The sequence below is a fragment of the Leuresthes tenuis genome, unplaced genomic scaffold (assembly GCF_036924035.1).
Source record: "Leuresthes tenuis unplaced genomic scaffold, fLeuTen1.0.hap1 SCAF_12, whole genome shotgun sequence".
Classification (NCBI taxonomy): Eukaryota; Metazoa; Chordata; class Actinopteri; order Atheriniformes; family Atherinopsidae; genus Leuresthes; species Leuresthes tenuis.
The window spans coordinates 20,900,119-20,916,750 of record NW_027325366.1 but is presented as its reverse complement, the minus strand read 5'-3'; the positions used below and the strand labels follow the sequence as shown (position 1 = coordinate 20,916,750).

The following is a 16,632-nucleotide window of genomic DNA, read 5'->3' as shown; positions in this document are numbered from 1 at the left end:
TAAAATATAAAAAGGCACTTCTGGCAGCCGCACAGTATTGACAACTCCACTTTCCTCGGCATTCCCTTTATGTATTGTGGTTGTGTAAACAGGTTAGCACCTCCATGCTGCACAGTACCCCAGTTAACACTGCAATGATAGGTGCAGCATTGTAGAAAAATAGCTATAAATAACATTCCATAAATAAGTTTTCCCACAAATGACCATGCGTTTTGTCTCTACTGTTTACCATCTACAAGCAGAAATTCACACAAAAAAAAAAACAACAAACAAATAAAACACGGAAAAGAAGAACAAACAAACAAAAATAAGACCTCAAAAACATTTAGGCCCCGTCCCAATTATGCTCCTCCCCTTCCTCCATTTTGTCGACGTCAAGGTGCCCCTTTTCTTTAAGGGATCAACGTATAGCCTTTAATATGGGGCTTTGTTGCCTTTTGGATGGCTGGGTGACCACCACAACTTCAAAAGAAAACCAACTTTTGCAAAACAGAAATCTAGGGCCAAGCGGAAGTAAACAGGTTTTCTTTCTTATAGCTCTCTGTTACGGACTTGTAATGATGAAAATTATAACTAAATGCAAGCGCTAGGCAATGTAATGTTTAGGTCATTACCATTGCTATAATTTTAAAAGCAATTCCCTAACAAAAAGGGCCATTCTCTAAGCTGGAAATCACACCAACACTTGTGTTGTTATTGTACTATTGTAACATATGATATTTACTTGTAAACTAAGCGTCACTACATTTCTCGAAAGAAAATAAGCTCCAGCCTGACTTGTTTCGAAATCACCCCCTCCAGTGCTTTACTCCACTTCCATGGCAGAAACGTCTCCCTCCTCCTCGGATTTCTCAGAGGGCAGGTCATGTGACTCTGGCGTGTCTTGGCTGTCTGATTCAGAACTGGGCTCTGTGGTTGGAGGTGTGGCGGGCTCCTGGGTATCTGCTCCAACGGGGACGTTGGCAAGCTTGGCTTTCCCTGATAATTAAACCGGTTTTCAGTTTAGAGCCATTCCAAACATGCGATACAAAAAGAACACCAGACACATCTGAGATGCATTCATTTCCACACTTTTCATCTTAAAAATACACCTTCAAAAAAAAAAAAAAACATCATGGCATGAACGATCTTAGCATTTTATAGGTATATGTTTTGGGTTCATCACCTGAGACATATTTGTCATCCTCAACATCAGCGGCAGGCGACGGCAGGGGAGCATCGGATGGCATCTTCAGTTCGCCAGTGACCTCGGGGAGTCTGGGGGCCTGAGGCCTGGTCTTTCTCGCGGGGTTCAAGAAATAACAATATGCACATCGGAAGGCTGCAACAACACAAATAAAGCACCGCACCTCCGGCTTATGTAACCCCACTAATACATTTGTAAACAGACACAGATTAATATATATGAATGCGAACCGACGGCAAAAATTGCCTAAGATGCATAAACATTTCAGATTGATGTGTAGCACTACTTTGCATATTCAATCTTGCTCTGCTTTTTTTGCTTACAGGAGTCGGTAGTGGCAGAGGCGTTTAAGAGCCACATGATATACTGTGCTGCCAAATGCTAGAGGGCAAACGAAGGCACAATGTTTGATAGGGACTGACAGACTGCTGTGATTCTCAAAATCTTACCGATGTATTCAAATTCTTCCTTTAATGCCATGCCGTTATGAGACAGGCACTGCTGACATATGAGAGCATATCTGTAAGAGAGGGAAGACAATCCAGTGAAGACGGTGTACATCATACAGATAACATTTAGAGGACGAAAAACAATTATTGATAAATGCAATAGTATACATAGCTCTAATGGCACAAGTTAAAATAAATCAATGGTATTTTTTTTTAAAGGTTATCCGCATTGCAACACTAATTTCACTACCAATATGTCTGGAAGATTTCTATATGTGAGATTTATAAAAATTAGGTGATCGTTAGTGTTAATCAAAAGTATGTTTGTAACATACACATGATCAAGTAAATCATCTCCACATTTAAGGGCATTATTCAGAAGAATTGTCCCCACTTTACAGGAGATTGTGCACCTGTTCTGAGGGCCATCTCCAACCAGATACTCGATGAATCTGTCCGTGGCACCTCTTTCCCTCGGGAGCACAGGTCTGGCCAGAGGCGGGCCTGGAGGGTGCATCCCTGTAAAGCAACAACAGCAGCGCCTGTTAGACACAGTCTGCCTGTTTGAATAAACCGGGGCTGCCAACAGCAGCAGCTCTGCGAAATAGTTTGTTGCACAAACCTCGACTAATTTAACCAAAATATGCACCTTTCCCTTAATGACTAAACATCAGATCTCAGTTGCAAAGCACGTTCTGAATCCCTGCTGCGCTGGTGAGAAGTAATTAATATAATCTAACATCAAGAGCAATCATAGGAAGATGACTGGTCATTTCTGTGAGACTTGGCAGAATCTCAGTATCCTGCTGGTTATTAATTTTCCAACATATGGAAACTCTGTGGTGACTCTTTGTATCAAATTGCTTTTCACTTTCAATTTTCAACAGAAGCAGGTGATAACATCAAGTCATGTAAACCATTTGTGAGGCGTTCCCAATGCCAAAGGCAATTTCACTAAGCATTATAAGACATTTACCAAGATTCCACCGCCACTGCCCAGAGAACAAACGCAGGTCTGGCTAATTAATCATAGTTAATGTTATCCTGCACCTTGCATACTGCACAGTTGGCATTTCACACAGCAATTACTGGGTATAGCTTCCTCTACTCTGGAAGCTTATCTCCTCCACTGTTTGCATTTATTTGCATTATTTCTTTTGAGCGCTCATAGCACAGAAAAAAAAAATCATATTTAATATCCAATACATCTACACTCCACATAATGTGTTCTGTACAAAACAACAGCTCTGTTTTAAGTTTTTCATCTTGTTGTCTGGCGAGTTCTTTTTTTTTGTTACATCTCTAAAAGAAATTGTCTAGACGGAAATATACACACATAATACTTAAAATTGTTCATTTCCGATCTTGATTCGTAATTATACACTTATTTGAGAAATGCAGAGGCCATTTAGTAAGGTATCGTAATGCTACATTCGTACAATTACCCATTACAACTAGAGTATAACATAATACAACCTTGCTGACAACACAAACCACAGAGCTTAGAGCAACTGGGGACACAAGAGTCAGGGAAGAGTAAATCACACCTTAATGGACCACATTATGATCCGGTCCCACTGTGTGCAGGTAACTCACCAACTCCTGGAACAGGTGTTCCCGGGGTCACAGGCTTCCTCATCAAGCTCTGCTGAGCAGCTATAGCTGACAGGGCCCTCTCTGGGGGTCCACCTGGAGCAGAGTGGGAAGCTCGTCCAGGGTAGGTGGGCCCAGAGGCAAGAGGAGGGCGGGCGGCGGCACTGCTTGCAGGACTCATCATCGCTGGGGGGATCTTTGGGATGACGTTACGGTGGCGGAGCTCTAACGTAGAAAAAAAATTGCAGAGTGCTTAACAATAGTAGAAAATGCCAGTCGAAGCAGTGGAGGTGTCGTCATATCCTTCAGGTCCCAAATGCATTTCTACCTTGTCCTGGCTTTGGAGGCATCTGAGGTCCAATTGGACTGGAGTCAAGCTCCTTCAGAGGCACCAAGACAGAACAAAGGCACGATTTAATGGATGAGGAAACAAACACACAACTGGATTATAGCATATATAAAAAAATTAAATAAATAAAAATAACTCACCATTTTTTTCTTGGAATCGGGATCAAACCTCTCAAGAATCATTTTGGCATTTTTATACGTCTCAGTTTCCATAACTTCTTCAAGCTGGAAAAAAGACATTAATAAGATCAGGATAAATGCTCCACTCCCTAACCGTGATATACCAGAATCACTGTTTGATGATCATCTAGAGCAAAGCTAGAGAAGACATGCAAAATATAATAGAATTTGCTTCCCTAAAGTGTACATCTTCATTTAAACTAAAACACTGAACATTTCTACATGTTTACACATACTATGAAGAATAATTGCATTCACTACTTCGATAATGGAGAGTGTGAAAATCCATCAGCCCTAATTATTGAAAGTTATTAGAACTTGACAGAGGATGACAAGCAATTTCTCAGATTCATTTCTTACATGTGCTAAATGCTATTAATTAAAGTGACATTAGCAGAGTAGTTTGCCGTCTTAAGTCACTGTACCGATCACATGCTGTCTGCTAAGAACCTAGACAAGCAAAAATGTTTCGGCAAAGTGCCAAGATCAGTAAAGAACGATGCCAGAAGAGTCTCTGAGGTTATGTGAGAAATAAAGGCAGGAAGTGGTTTTTAAATCCATATCAAAAACATGGGAAATATTAAAAGATCACTTACCATTTTCCTCTTTTGCGCTTTGAGATCTTCTAGCTTTTCATCTATAAAACATTTGGAAATAAAATTCAATGTAAATGTAAAATGTAAGAATAAATTTGAGACTAAAGAAAAAAAAAATGTATGGAGAGCAAATCTGATCTTACTATTTCTTTGAGTTCTGCGTGAAAAAATAATTACGAGCATCTTTCGAAGTAACCACACCCTGAAAAGAGGATAAAGGGGGAGAAGAGAGAAAAAGAAAAAAAAAAAAAAAGAAATGAGAAAATATGGCCACGGTCACAGTTTAGAGAAAGTGTAAAAAGTTACGCTGAATACTTACAAAAGTGGAAATATTACGAAGGGAAGAGACAATATGAGCCGTCCCATCAACAGTTCAGGCAGGTACCAGAAATACACAACTATGCAAGTGATCAAGTAGAGAAGGGACGAGTACAGGAGCAGTCGTCCCACCCATATCTTCAACTGTCTTTGATACTTCTCACTATACTCTTCAAGAGTCTGGATATCCTGCGAGGAAAAATAAAACGACATTTTTATTAGGACAGAAATGTGATCCAATAAACGTGGCAGCTGGTTACAATATAAACCATAAACCTTTTTATTCAAAGTGCTCATCCTTGTTTTAAACATTCTGAACCGTTTGCATATGACGCATAACCGTAACTCACAATTCTGCATTTTATGCAACAGTAAGAAAGTTATTCCCCAATCAGAACTCCCCTTCAATCAATCAATGTTGATTATATATATAATACTTTTGACAATGCAAGCGGTGGGAACTTTTCCCTGCAAACGAGGGAGGCTAAAGAGGTCATTAGCACAGCTCTCACACAGCATTTTATGCTAACATGTCCCCCGGCCGTGCTCCCAGGTCGGGATCACAATGTCATGTTTATGCTGCACAGCAGGCTTTGTCCAGTAGGACTGGACCCATCATTCAACGTTGTTTTTCCTTAAACGTTTGAATAAAATTAAGTTTTAATGCGACACGAACCCCGGGGGCAAATTAACATTTGACGCCGCTTTTGGATACCGTACAACAAGAATACGGGGACGATATTGTTCTTTGCGCCGAGCATTCCGTTGCAGCACCTCTGTTGTTCCGTCCCTGCCTTAAATGCCGTGTCTCTCATGCGGTGGTTTCACAGGTGCGAATCACGGGAAATACTCTAAGGGTTCGAAGTGCAACTTTTAAGAAAGCAAACGTCTGCCACAGGACTAAAAATTCAAAAGGTCACTGCACCACAGAGGAAGGATAATCTAACAGAGGAGTCAATGAGAGGGAGCAAGTGAATGTCTGGTCAGACAAGAATTAGGCAAAGACAACTTACTCACTTACATGGCTTTCATTTTGAAGTCAACAAACTGGCGTTACATGTTCAGATTTTGTAAAAGGAAATGTAACACCGCAGCTTCAGAGTGCTGAGTACCCCATCTAAACATAGCTGGTGGACAGAATGGGACCCAGTCTTGGTCATAATGGCCACTGTAACATGTGTGCGTGTCACTCATTCGGCCTTACAACGCAGTACATACTGCATGTCCACTCCATAAGGACAAAATATTTGGTTCTTTGGTGACAGACGTTGTGTTGAAGGAGCAAACAGGCACAGCACCCATCGCTTTCCAACTTCAACGCCACCCGACATCTTCCTGACACGAGCGGCTCATGTGGACACTGCTTCAAGGACAGGTGCTGAAAATAGCCTAACGCTAGCTTAACTGCAGAGGAGCAGTAAAGCCCCCCCCCTCCCAAAACACACACACACACAGCAAATGAGAAGCCAATCTAGCAGTCGCTCAAATACAGTTTGAAATACTGTCAAAAGTTGCATGCTCTTACAGCATGTCTTCAACATTTCAAGATGTCTGTATGGTGTTCAGCAGTTTGCAAGAGTTCACAAAATTGTTCCCTGCGAGTGGATCGACGTATCCTCGATGCTGTGAAACATTAACATTTAAGGCGTCAACAGAAGATACGATCTTCTCGGAGCACGTCGCACCCCATGCAAACTATGACGCAACTTTAGAGAATTCATACAGTGACAAATCTATATCCTTTTAGGTTAAATATACCTTTTCAAGTCCTTCCAAAATGTCCACAGTGGAAGGTTTAGCCTGTGAAAAAACATAAAATAATCATGATCACGTTTGGAAAGAAAAACTGACTCATGAACATTTCTGCTCTCTGCATGCAACTTCTTCACAGGATTTGGAAACTTCCTGTTTCTTCTTCCCAACTTGTCACACTTGTGTGTCCGCTGTGCAAGCTGGCAAACACCAGGAAGTGTGTAACCATCTGAGTTATGATAATACACATAAAAAGCATCTGAGCTGTTGGCCATTGTAATAACTTAAGCTGGGTGTTACACAAAGTGAGACTCAGTCAAGCCTTTTTTTGCAGACTGTAATCTTTATGACTTTTATCACCAAATGAACTTTAATGTCATCCTTGCGATACAAACCCTCCATCGTGAAACGAGAGCCCCCATCTTGATGAGGAAGGAGTGCAGCTCAATTTCTTATTGGGATCCTCTTCTGAATGTCATTCACAGGTTACTTTTCCACCTGTTGACAGGAGAAGTTGTGAATACACTTACATTTGCCAAAATGGATGCTCTGTTTTCCTTCCTTTACTATCTTCTCACATTAATTTTGGGGGGGGGGGGGGGGGGGGGGGGGTGCAATACTTTTGCGGCTGAATTAGAAAGTACCTTAACGCTACACATGTAACGTGACGCTGAAGTGGGAGGATAAAGTAGTTTGAGACATAAAGTAGTGCATTGAAACAGCCAGTCTATTTAGACACGGCTACCATATACCAACAACTTCAACGACACGGCTACAAATCTCGGTTTGATCAGTTTATCGAAACAAAATCCATCCAAACACCGTTTTCGGAACTTTAGCAGTCCACGGGCTGTCTTTTCTATCTGCACGTAGCAAAACAAACTCACTGTGGGTTTTTTTAGGAGGCGTCAACTAACAGTGTCGGTTATTGTTAAAAAATAGTGGCATGTTGCTGTGTGCAACGAACACCCCCCCAAACAACTTCTCAACACATATCCCATCCCCGCACAGACCCATTAGCATTGACGTAATACTAGCAAGATATTCATAGCTGCTAGCTAGCAAAATACTCCTGCAGCCTGCGGCTCATCTCGACAACTAAAACAACTTTTGTTTCTGCAGAATTTGTGAAGGCACGCGACCCCGAGTAATGTGCCCGGGACTTGAACGCGTTGTGTCTGGATATAAAAGACTAACTTACCTCGGTCGTGAAGTTGTCCGGTTTCGACAGCCCGCAGCAGGACGGGATATCGTCCTGTCTTTAGACGGAGTCAAAATGGGGGAGTGTCCACTGGGAGAACAGCGAGGAACATGAGTGCTCCTGGGCTTCCAGTAGTCTGGTCTGCGGCTGTCAGAGCCGCTTCATGTGTATGTTAAGATGATTAAACTAGGCGCAAAATCTCCTAATACATATTAAATCATACACATGGTTTCTTTTCATCTTAAGTGACTGTTAAAAGCCCAAGTTGGACTTCAACAACGTCACTGAGTTTATCATTATGGACTGAACCATCTTACTTGATAATGCTGATAATGATGTGTTTTTGCTATTGTAGATGTACTATTATAGATTTACAATGCAGTTTTCAGACCCATTTCCACATTTTCCTAGGTGTCACACTCATCTTTAAGTGGACCATTGTGATTTCTGTTCCAGATCAACACTTCTCCATAACGACAGATCAAAAACAAGTTTTTGGAGCATTTGGCTAATTTCTTTAGAAAATAGAAAAAATATCCTATTGACATGTTAAGAGCAAGCTTAGCAACCCATACATTTGGAGGTTTTCTCCCACTCTTCCTGGCATCAGGTTCAGCTCAACCAGGCATGAAACATTGTTCAGGTTCAGAATCTGTCTGGATCCCTCCAGAACGACCACACAGGCTTTTAGTGAGGCCACTCCTTCTATTCAGTTTGGTATGCTTGAGGATTTCATCTTCCCAACATTTTGCTCATAACTGCTCTGTATTGTTCTTCATTTATCGTTTCCCCATTTCAACAAGTCTCTCCATCCAATTTGCAAAAAAGGCCTCCCAACAGAATTGCGTTATGATCCCCGTATTTTTCTATAGGGATGGTGTTAATGATTTTTATGCTTTTTGCCTTGTTTCTTTTACAGATTATATTCAAATAAATGTTCAGGTTGAAGCATTTCTCCTATCATCTGTGCCTTTAATTGTGTAATGGTTACTATCTAGGCTCACTTCTCTAAATGCCTGATTGGTCGAGGACGGCACTGAGATTTGTCCTTCTGTAAGAATCTCACTTCAAAGACACACTGAAACTGATTCATTGATCGCTTATGTGTTGGTTTCCTGTTCTATTAATGTTTTTCATCCTAGTACGTGCGGGTTCTTAACTTCTTTCATTTTACAATGCTGGAGGCTACTATGATTTTCTCGCATTCTGCTGCTAGAAACTTCCTGTCTCTAGATCTGTGCCACTGCTGTTTTGCAGATCTATGGACATTTATCAATTTTAAATCTGATATATACCCTCTACAAATTAATTTGGGATCAGTGGTATATATCACATCAGCACTGCCTGTTGTAGACCATGATACTTTTCTGGACCTGGAGCTATACACATGACCAGTCAATGGTTAACAGACATGTGGTTGTCAGAAAAGTAAATGGTGCAATGCTCTTGGAATGTGGTTCCACTTTTGATATCAGTGATCTGGGAATCCTACTTTTCTAACATTTGAGTTTTTCGCCCTTGGTTCTTGAGGAACTGTCTCCACGTGTACAACAAGTGTTTATGGTGGGAGTTATTAAGAATGCGAACATATATTATGTTATTTCACAAGAAATCCATTTGAGCCATCTTTGTTTTCTATTTTTAGAACGTGATTAACCATATCTTAGCAAAAATTCTAATGTAGTTCTGCAGGCTGATGACTCAACCTTGTTTCGTGCATCATCAATGCTTAACCTGGCTCGCTGCAGACTGTATATAAAGTCAAGCGTGGTGCTGCTTATGAACACTTCTGCCCTGAAAAACTGATACATGCTGGTTTCTGAAATATAATGGGTGGAAACCCAGTACATAGATAAATTGTAACAATGGATGTTCTGCAAAAAGATGAAGAATGAGCAAAGAAATATTTTCAAATATTTCAAAAGTGAAAAATTCTTCAAAGTGGCACTAAAGCGTTCAAACTCGACATTCTAACAAATACTCAACAATATCACGGCCAGTATTCCACTCGGGAAAAGTGAACTCCTTTCAAGATGAAACTCAGTTCTATTGCAAGCATCAACGTGACCTTTCAGTCTCTTATTTTTTCCCAAAAATCACCAAAATCTAGTTTACGCTGCCATTGTTCAGTACTCTGCATAAGTATGAAAAAACCTTGAGACGAAATGAAAACTTGGTGTCAGCACATGCTGCAGTATGTAGTAGCATACCTCTGAAACAAATTAAATGTCGTACAAGCTGTCACAATTGATTAATTGGATGTGATTGGATTATGATTACAATGAATTGAACTCCAATTGGCTTGAATTGGACCATATTATTTAAGTGCCTTGAGATGACATTTGTTGTAATTTGGTGCTATATAATAAAAACTTAATTGAATTGAACTGAAATTAATTGAACACCAAAAAATATAACTATTACAGCAATACAACACATTTTACAATATATAATATCCATTATTCTGAACAGGTCAACCTGGCCTTATGTGTCTAAAGCAGGCATATTTCACCAGAACAAGCTAGAATCTCATATTTCAGACTGGATTATGATCATATAATGGTTGACCTTCAATTTGACCTTCAACTCTCAGCACATTAACTCATATGTCTCTGTGTGGACGGGCAGCAGCTTGGCACCCATCAAAATTTCTTCAGAAATGTTCTAGTTTCTTATGTTCTCGTAAAACATTTTGCATCTCGCCCAACAAAGACTGCAGAATGCTAACAGTTCAAATATCCCAAAATGGATGTAACTCTGATAGTGCTTCATTAGTGAATATGTGAACACATCACGGGCTTCAGGGTGCTCATTAAAGCCAGGGCACATCACAAAATGCTTATTATTTGCTGAAAACAAAATACCTCTAAAAATTGAAGTAAAGAGAAAGACAAAACATTAGACACAGAGGCATTTTTTGTCAACCTGGATGACAGGCATACACCACACCTTTGCTCTTTAGTTGATGAAAAACTGTCATTTAATGCAAGTGAATTAAATAAAAACTGTTCAAAGAAGGCTGCGACTACAAGTAAGAATGTTTGTTATATAAATTAGTTTAAACCAGAACTGCTGCAAGACGCAGTATAGAATATGATGGCATACCATTGCACTAATAACACCTTCATTTTGAAATTTTTATCCCATTAAAGGGATTATATTCCTAAATTTGATTTCAAACAAAAGTTTCTCTTTAGTAAAACTCATCTGATTTGATTTACATAGAATTCTGGAGCATCATCACAATGTGTAATGCAGGCCCTCCAATGTTCAATGTGACATTTCCTGCAAAGCCATCATTGGAAACAGTTGGGGGGGATCACCAAAGTTGATGGGAGCTATTGTAAAGCAGCCTTGGACTTCTGGACAAAAAAAAATCCTGCATCTATTATTTAGCAGTTGATGATTAATGTCATTCTGACGTATAACTGTTGATCAACAAACTTATCATCTCTAAAGTCATGGTGTGCCTTTTTAGTTACGTGGCTGAACAGTGGCAACGTAAGCTGGGAGGTGTTGCATTGATTTAAGTTGCACCACTGTTGGCAGCTCATTGTTAGTCTACGGAGGAGAAAAAAATAAACTCGTGTCGAAAAATAAGCACCCCACCCCCCAGTTCATGACAGTGCCTGACTAAAAAGTGAATCAGATATCTTGCTTTCACCACAGTATTCAGCAGTGATCCAAAAAGCTTTGGCATAGAAATTACTAAAAAAGAATTCCACAAAAACATCCAGCATTACCTTATAATTAAAAAAAAAAAAAAGACAATGGCCAAATGGTACCTGATGGCTGCAGTTTGGTGTTATATGATTCTGAGCCCCTTTCTGCTGACGCCTTATTAGTTTGCGGAGTTGGAGTATTCACTCATTTTATTTTATGTCCTGTCCTACTCATTATTCTTATATCTGTGATAAAAAAAAATAAGATACATCTGCTTTGATGAACATGACTAAATAGTAAGAAACTATAAAACTGGTTTCAAACCAGCCTGTCACACTGTTCCTTCAAACAGCTTTTGGAGATAGCAATGCTGCTTCATGCAAATGAGCTCCAAACTGATTGAAATTAAATCTAAATGGCTCACATTTTCCATTAACTGTGCTCTAATTAAAGTTTGATGTGATGCTTTGGGTCCCAACAAAATGTGACCTGACAGTTGTGTATACACTGTTACATTGTTCATCCTCTAGCGAATAAAGTTGCAAATATGTCCTTTAAAGCACTCTGTTCACTATTTCTTGCTTTCATGTGGTAAAAGTCGTATGTTCTGTTCTGCTCATTTATTGGCTTTGTGGGATGGATGATCTTCAGCTGATCCCGTCGCCCTGATTTGCTTTCGGAGGACATGAAGGCTTACATCGTTTGCATTAAGTTTTCCACCGGAGCCCGCTGAGAAGCAGGCATGGGAGGAAGGACAATGCTGATAGGGAACCGAAAGCAAGGCTCTCAATGATGGATCATAACTCATCAACAACGGTCTCAATGTCTCCTCCCATTTTCTTCTCTTATTTGTAAGACCCAAATGATGTTTGCGGTCTCTCTTAATTGTAGAAGCAGGACATATGTCGATCGAGGGGGAACAGACACACACATTTAAGTGCAGTGCTCCAAACTCAGATCCAGCAGATGATCTAAGGTGAGGGATTAGAACAATGGCAAATTCTCTGACATTCCATGTTAGCGTGCATGGTCCAAAATCCCAATGCTGCGAGTACACTTTCTTCTTTTGCAAATGAGTAATTCAGATTTTAGTTTCCAATTTGTTTATTGGATTTACAAAGCTATCTCCCAGGCCACATCAGGTAGCTGTACAGTAAGTTCCTTTTAGACAGATCATCATTTCATGACAGATAAGACGGCTTTCATCACATTTGACATCTGGCCATTGCAGTATTAAATAGTGTCAATTTTGATTGGGAAACCTTTGACATTAGACATGTATTGTGTCACCGTATCCTCGATCAAAGGTCGGAGGTAACAAAGAACAAGCACTTTGTACAAGTACCTGGTTCCTACACTTGATTAAAGTTTTCAGATATTTGCACTGTACTCCTTTTTCTGCCACCTTTTTACGTTTACCTGCTAAAGTTTAACGCACTTATCTGTATTTTCGGCTCCTTGCCTTTTTTTTTTAAAAGGCCTGATTCTTTAGAGCCCTTTGATGAACTAGCATCCCATCCATGGTGCACCCCGCTCAATGGTAGCTGGGATAGGCTCCAGCCAGTTTGAACAAATTTGCACAGTATAGAAGCGGGTTAACACTTCCACATAAAGCAGTTTGGGGTCAAATCGCTCCTGCATTATAATGCTTTACTAGACCCAGATGGACCTAGGTGCTCTGCACACACTCCAACATTCCAACTTTTTGCATTGTTTTTTAAAGTAAGAGAATATTGATACAGCCAAATTCCTTATAAAGCTGCTCTCATTCACACGAAAGGTAATTAAAAATCAGACCTTTAATACCACACGTCAACTTGCTGTTGCTCAAAGCATTTCAGATTGTCTTTCTGTTCTGGTTCAATTCTGATTTCTTAAGTGCAGCAGCAGCATCAGACAAATTCTCCATTTAAGTAACTTCATCTTAATGTCTGTGCAGTGAACTCGGCTCCACTTCCATGTTCGATTCAGAGAAAGTTGAAAGGGGTGGCATGTCTTGAATGTTAAACTCACAGTCCACAGTGTGCATGTGTACTGGTACAAGGACTGTGGTCCAGCTAAATGGCACAGTCGAGCATACAAACACACTGAGTGTTTGGAGATAGAAATGACAGCCTTTGGTGAATCCATCTGCACATGAAACAAGACATGAAACCATGTTACATGACTAAACAGTCATAGGGAAGATTTGAGCGTAATGTCTGTGTCAGGAAGAGTCAGAAACAAGGAACACGGGTGAAAGTGAACCAGACGGCACTGCAAACAGATTCAGAATGGCAAGTTATTCCTCATCCTCGGCCTTGTTTAAGCCAACTGTTGTCAACAGTAAGAATGTTGAATCATTATTTTTATTATTGTGCAGCGCCTATATTTTAAATGGCTTTTGTTTCAAAATATTTTCTGTATTTTTGTAACATCTTTCCTTGATTCACTCCTAACCTCTTTAATATTGAAAAGTTGGCCGTGTGATGCTTACCTAATGCTTTATCCTGTATGCTAAAAGCATCTTTAAAAACAAACGTTGCTGGGAGCTAGTCATTTCTCGTCATATTGACAGGATTTAACTCGTCTAAGAAATCATGGTTGTCCCGCTCAAGCATGCTCGAAACATTTTGATCCTTGTGCTCATTTGCTGTAAACATAATATTGGTTCAATAAGAACACTTAAGGAGCCATCGGACTTATTATAATTCCTGTTTAGGAGAAGATTAGTACCTACACCAAAATTTGTGACAATCCTTTCAGTTTAAAGGTTACATTGGAAATATGTTGCTGCCAGATGAAGTTATGGGATTACCAGTTATTTGGGTGCATCACCTAATGAGGCCATGAGAGGTTTTTCTTCTTCTATTTATTTTTTTTTTGCTTATCTAGGTAACACTTAATGGGATACTCCAGCCATGACCCACACTGACTGACAAAGCCATCCATAGAGGGTTTTGTGGAAATAAATACCCTGCTTTCATGTCACAATCCCGCCCTCCCTGATGGTCTAATAGACTCCTTACTTCACCATATCCTTTTGAACATACTGCACATATTAATGAATAACTCAGAATTTTTTTCCATGCTTCCACCTCAGCATTTCTCATTTGGCAATTAGATCCACAAGCCAGAATTCAAGCTGACCACCAATGTTCCTGAGATTGAAGGACAACGTGTTTTTACCATCACCTTTCATACCATATGAGAGTGGAGTCTCCACAGAAGAACTCTGATTGAAATGTATTCTTTCTGGTTCCTGTCTGCCCCTTCTAGCTCTGCTTTCTTATGGCAAGTTACCATGTAAATATAATGAATCTTTATGCTGTGAATGTAAAGTTGAATTTTAAAACAGTATGATTAAACCAACTTTTAGAAAATACCTTTTCAATATCGTTTTTGTTGGCTGATCAAACCAACCTAAATATTAAAGCTCTTCTCCTCCGACTTTAAAACACTCATATGCTTCTTTTTTTTTATTGCATCACAGTTATTCTTTTGGATTTCACCTCCTATGCTCTCATGTAGGATGGATGAGTATGGATGGCTCAGACTGTAATCTGATCAGAGAGGTAAGAAATATTCACGCATGGATGGCCATGCATGAGTTTTTAACCACGCTCCGTTTTGACATTAACATTTTCAGGTAAGTCCCAGGGGATAAGTGGTGTCTGTGGAGAATATTCTTGTTGAACGTTGGGAAAAATTTAAAAGTAGATGAACACTTGTTTGAATCTGTCAACTTCTATAAAAAGGGAACACAGTTATGGAAATATGCCTCTATCCCAATGCTTCAGAGAACTTTGAATGGTTTTAGTTGTGTTGCTGGAGACATAATCATACTGGTCTTGTACATAAACTCTCATTATGCCAGTGCTTTACCCGCATGCATATTCAGTCAATCAGAAATGTGCAGTGATAAATCCTTTGTGATGCACACTTATGTAAGTACTGCACCTTGGCGAGACTGGAGAATTAAGCAAATTACCTGCGCTGCAGGTTTCTAAAACTCATATGGAATCTAAGCAGCGTTCAGTACATATAACCACTTTGTGATCAACTAAAAATGAGTCCACAATCAACATGGGATTTTGTTACTTGACAGGCAACCACGGTAGTTCTGACAAGGCAACAGCATTTTCCAAAGGGGATTGGGTAGTGTGGCCACGCTATACTTTAAACCTGTCACCGTTTCCCATATTAATTCCAACAACATAGCCAAACCCAAATTTTCCAAGCAAAATTCCTTCCTTTTTTTTCGTTTCTTTCATAAATTGAACACACACATGCTTCATTTCACAAACCACTTTGGGAATCTTGTTGACAACTTGATTTTTTTTTTTTTTGGACCTCAATCCAACTGAATTGATTTTAATGTTAGTTTTTTTTTAACTTTGCCATTCTTATCGTGATAGTTTGTGGCTGTGTTTCAGCTGTCACGTGTTCCACCTGAGGCACTCTTAAACCACATCAATAAACAAGAGTTTAAAGAGTGAATTTGCCCCTGATCTGGAATGGAACGGAATTAAATGGTTTGCACAGTGTGTGTGAAACTGAGATATTAATAACGATACAGTCAACTGCCATTTGGATGAATTATCTTTAAAAAAAATCGCAAACATGGCACAGAAGCTATATGAGATAAAAAGTGTTCTTTGTAGTGGCATTCTTTTTGAATAAATCACCTTCAAGAACAGCAATTTATGGTACCACCTTAAGTAAATCCAGCGTGAGGGCCCAGGGAAAGAATTACCTCTAAACCAATAAAAAGCTATTTCCAAAATAATTGAGAACATGTTTCAATACATATGCATGAAAACAAGCATTTTCCATACCACTGGCTCATATGCTCATGTAATTGATTGAGGGGATGACCCGCTATATTAAATGTTATTTGAGAACCATCAAAACGCACGAAATTGCAAATTGCCGCAGCTTGTATCTGAATTAATACCTCATTCATCATCATTATGGGTTGATAAGTTAATTTAACCATTTCATTCTGTCTTAATGAGCTATAGTTGAATTAATGTCATGTAATATATGAAAGTAACATTTGAACAGAGGCAATGATATGAGACAAACGGAGCAGAGACGACTTTACAAGCATAATGGTGGCATAAATCTCACCAGGCTTCTGCTCGTGTTGCACGCGTGCAGACAATTTTGGTGAAATGTAAACATTTCGAAACCCAAAAGGAGATTTTTCTTCAAGTGCAACTTTTGGAACGCTTTTTTTTTGGCAATATGATGTGGTACGAGCTTTGAGTGATTTATTGAGTATCTTTTGATGACAGCTGGCGCGTCAGTGGCAGCGCAACAAATATAAATGTGTAGCAACGTGTTTTAAGACGCCGCCTATGC

The 16,632-nt window shown here is 39.6% G+C and overlaps 1 protein-coding gene across 1 annotated transcript; it reads right to left on the bottom strand.

The window, feature by feature from the left end:
• Positions 1 to 256: 256 nt before the first annotated feature.
• On the bottom strand, positions 257 to 7,712 carry lnpa (limb and neural patterns a). The gene is made up of 13 exons (XM_072397024.1): positions 7,624 to 7,712; positions 6,818 to 6,920; positions 6,429 to 6,470; positions 4,672 to 4,859; positions 4,496 to 4,554; positions 4,353 to 4,393; positions 3,718 to 3,801; positions 3,557 to 3,608; positions 3,232 to 3,453; positions 2,049 to 2,154; positions 1,636 to 1,706; positions 1,166 to 1,321; positions 257 to 978 (listed from the first exon to the last, which is right to left on the bottom strand). Exons 2-13 carry the CDS (start codon positions 6,842 to 6,844, stop codon positions 806 to 808), a joined length of 1,221 nt encoding a protein of 406 aa, XP_072253125.1. The 5' UTR covers positions 6,845 to 6,920; positions 7,624 to 7,712; the 3' UTR covers positions 257 to 805.
• Positions 7,713 to 16,632: the final 8,920 nt, after the last annotated feature.

Coding starts and splice junctions, on each gene's coding strand:
- lnpa (XM_072397024.1), bottom strand. CDS start 6,844: ATGGGGGCTCTCGTTTCACGATGGAGG. Junction 6,471..6,817: donor CTCTCGTTTCACGATGGAGG/GTTTGTATCGCA, acceptor GTTTTTTCACAG/GCTAAACCTTCCACTGTGGA. Junction 3,454..3,556: donor GCCTCCAAAGCCAGGACAAG/GTAGAAATGCAT, acceptor TTTCTACGTTAG/AGCTCCGCCACCGTAACGTC.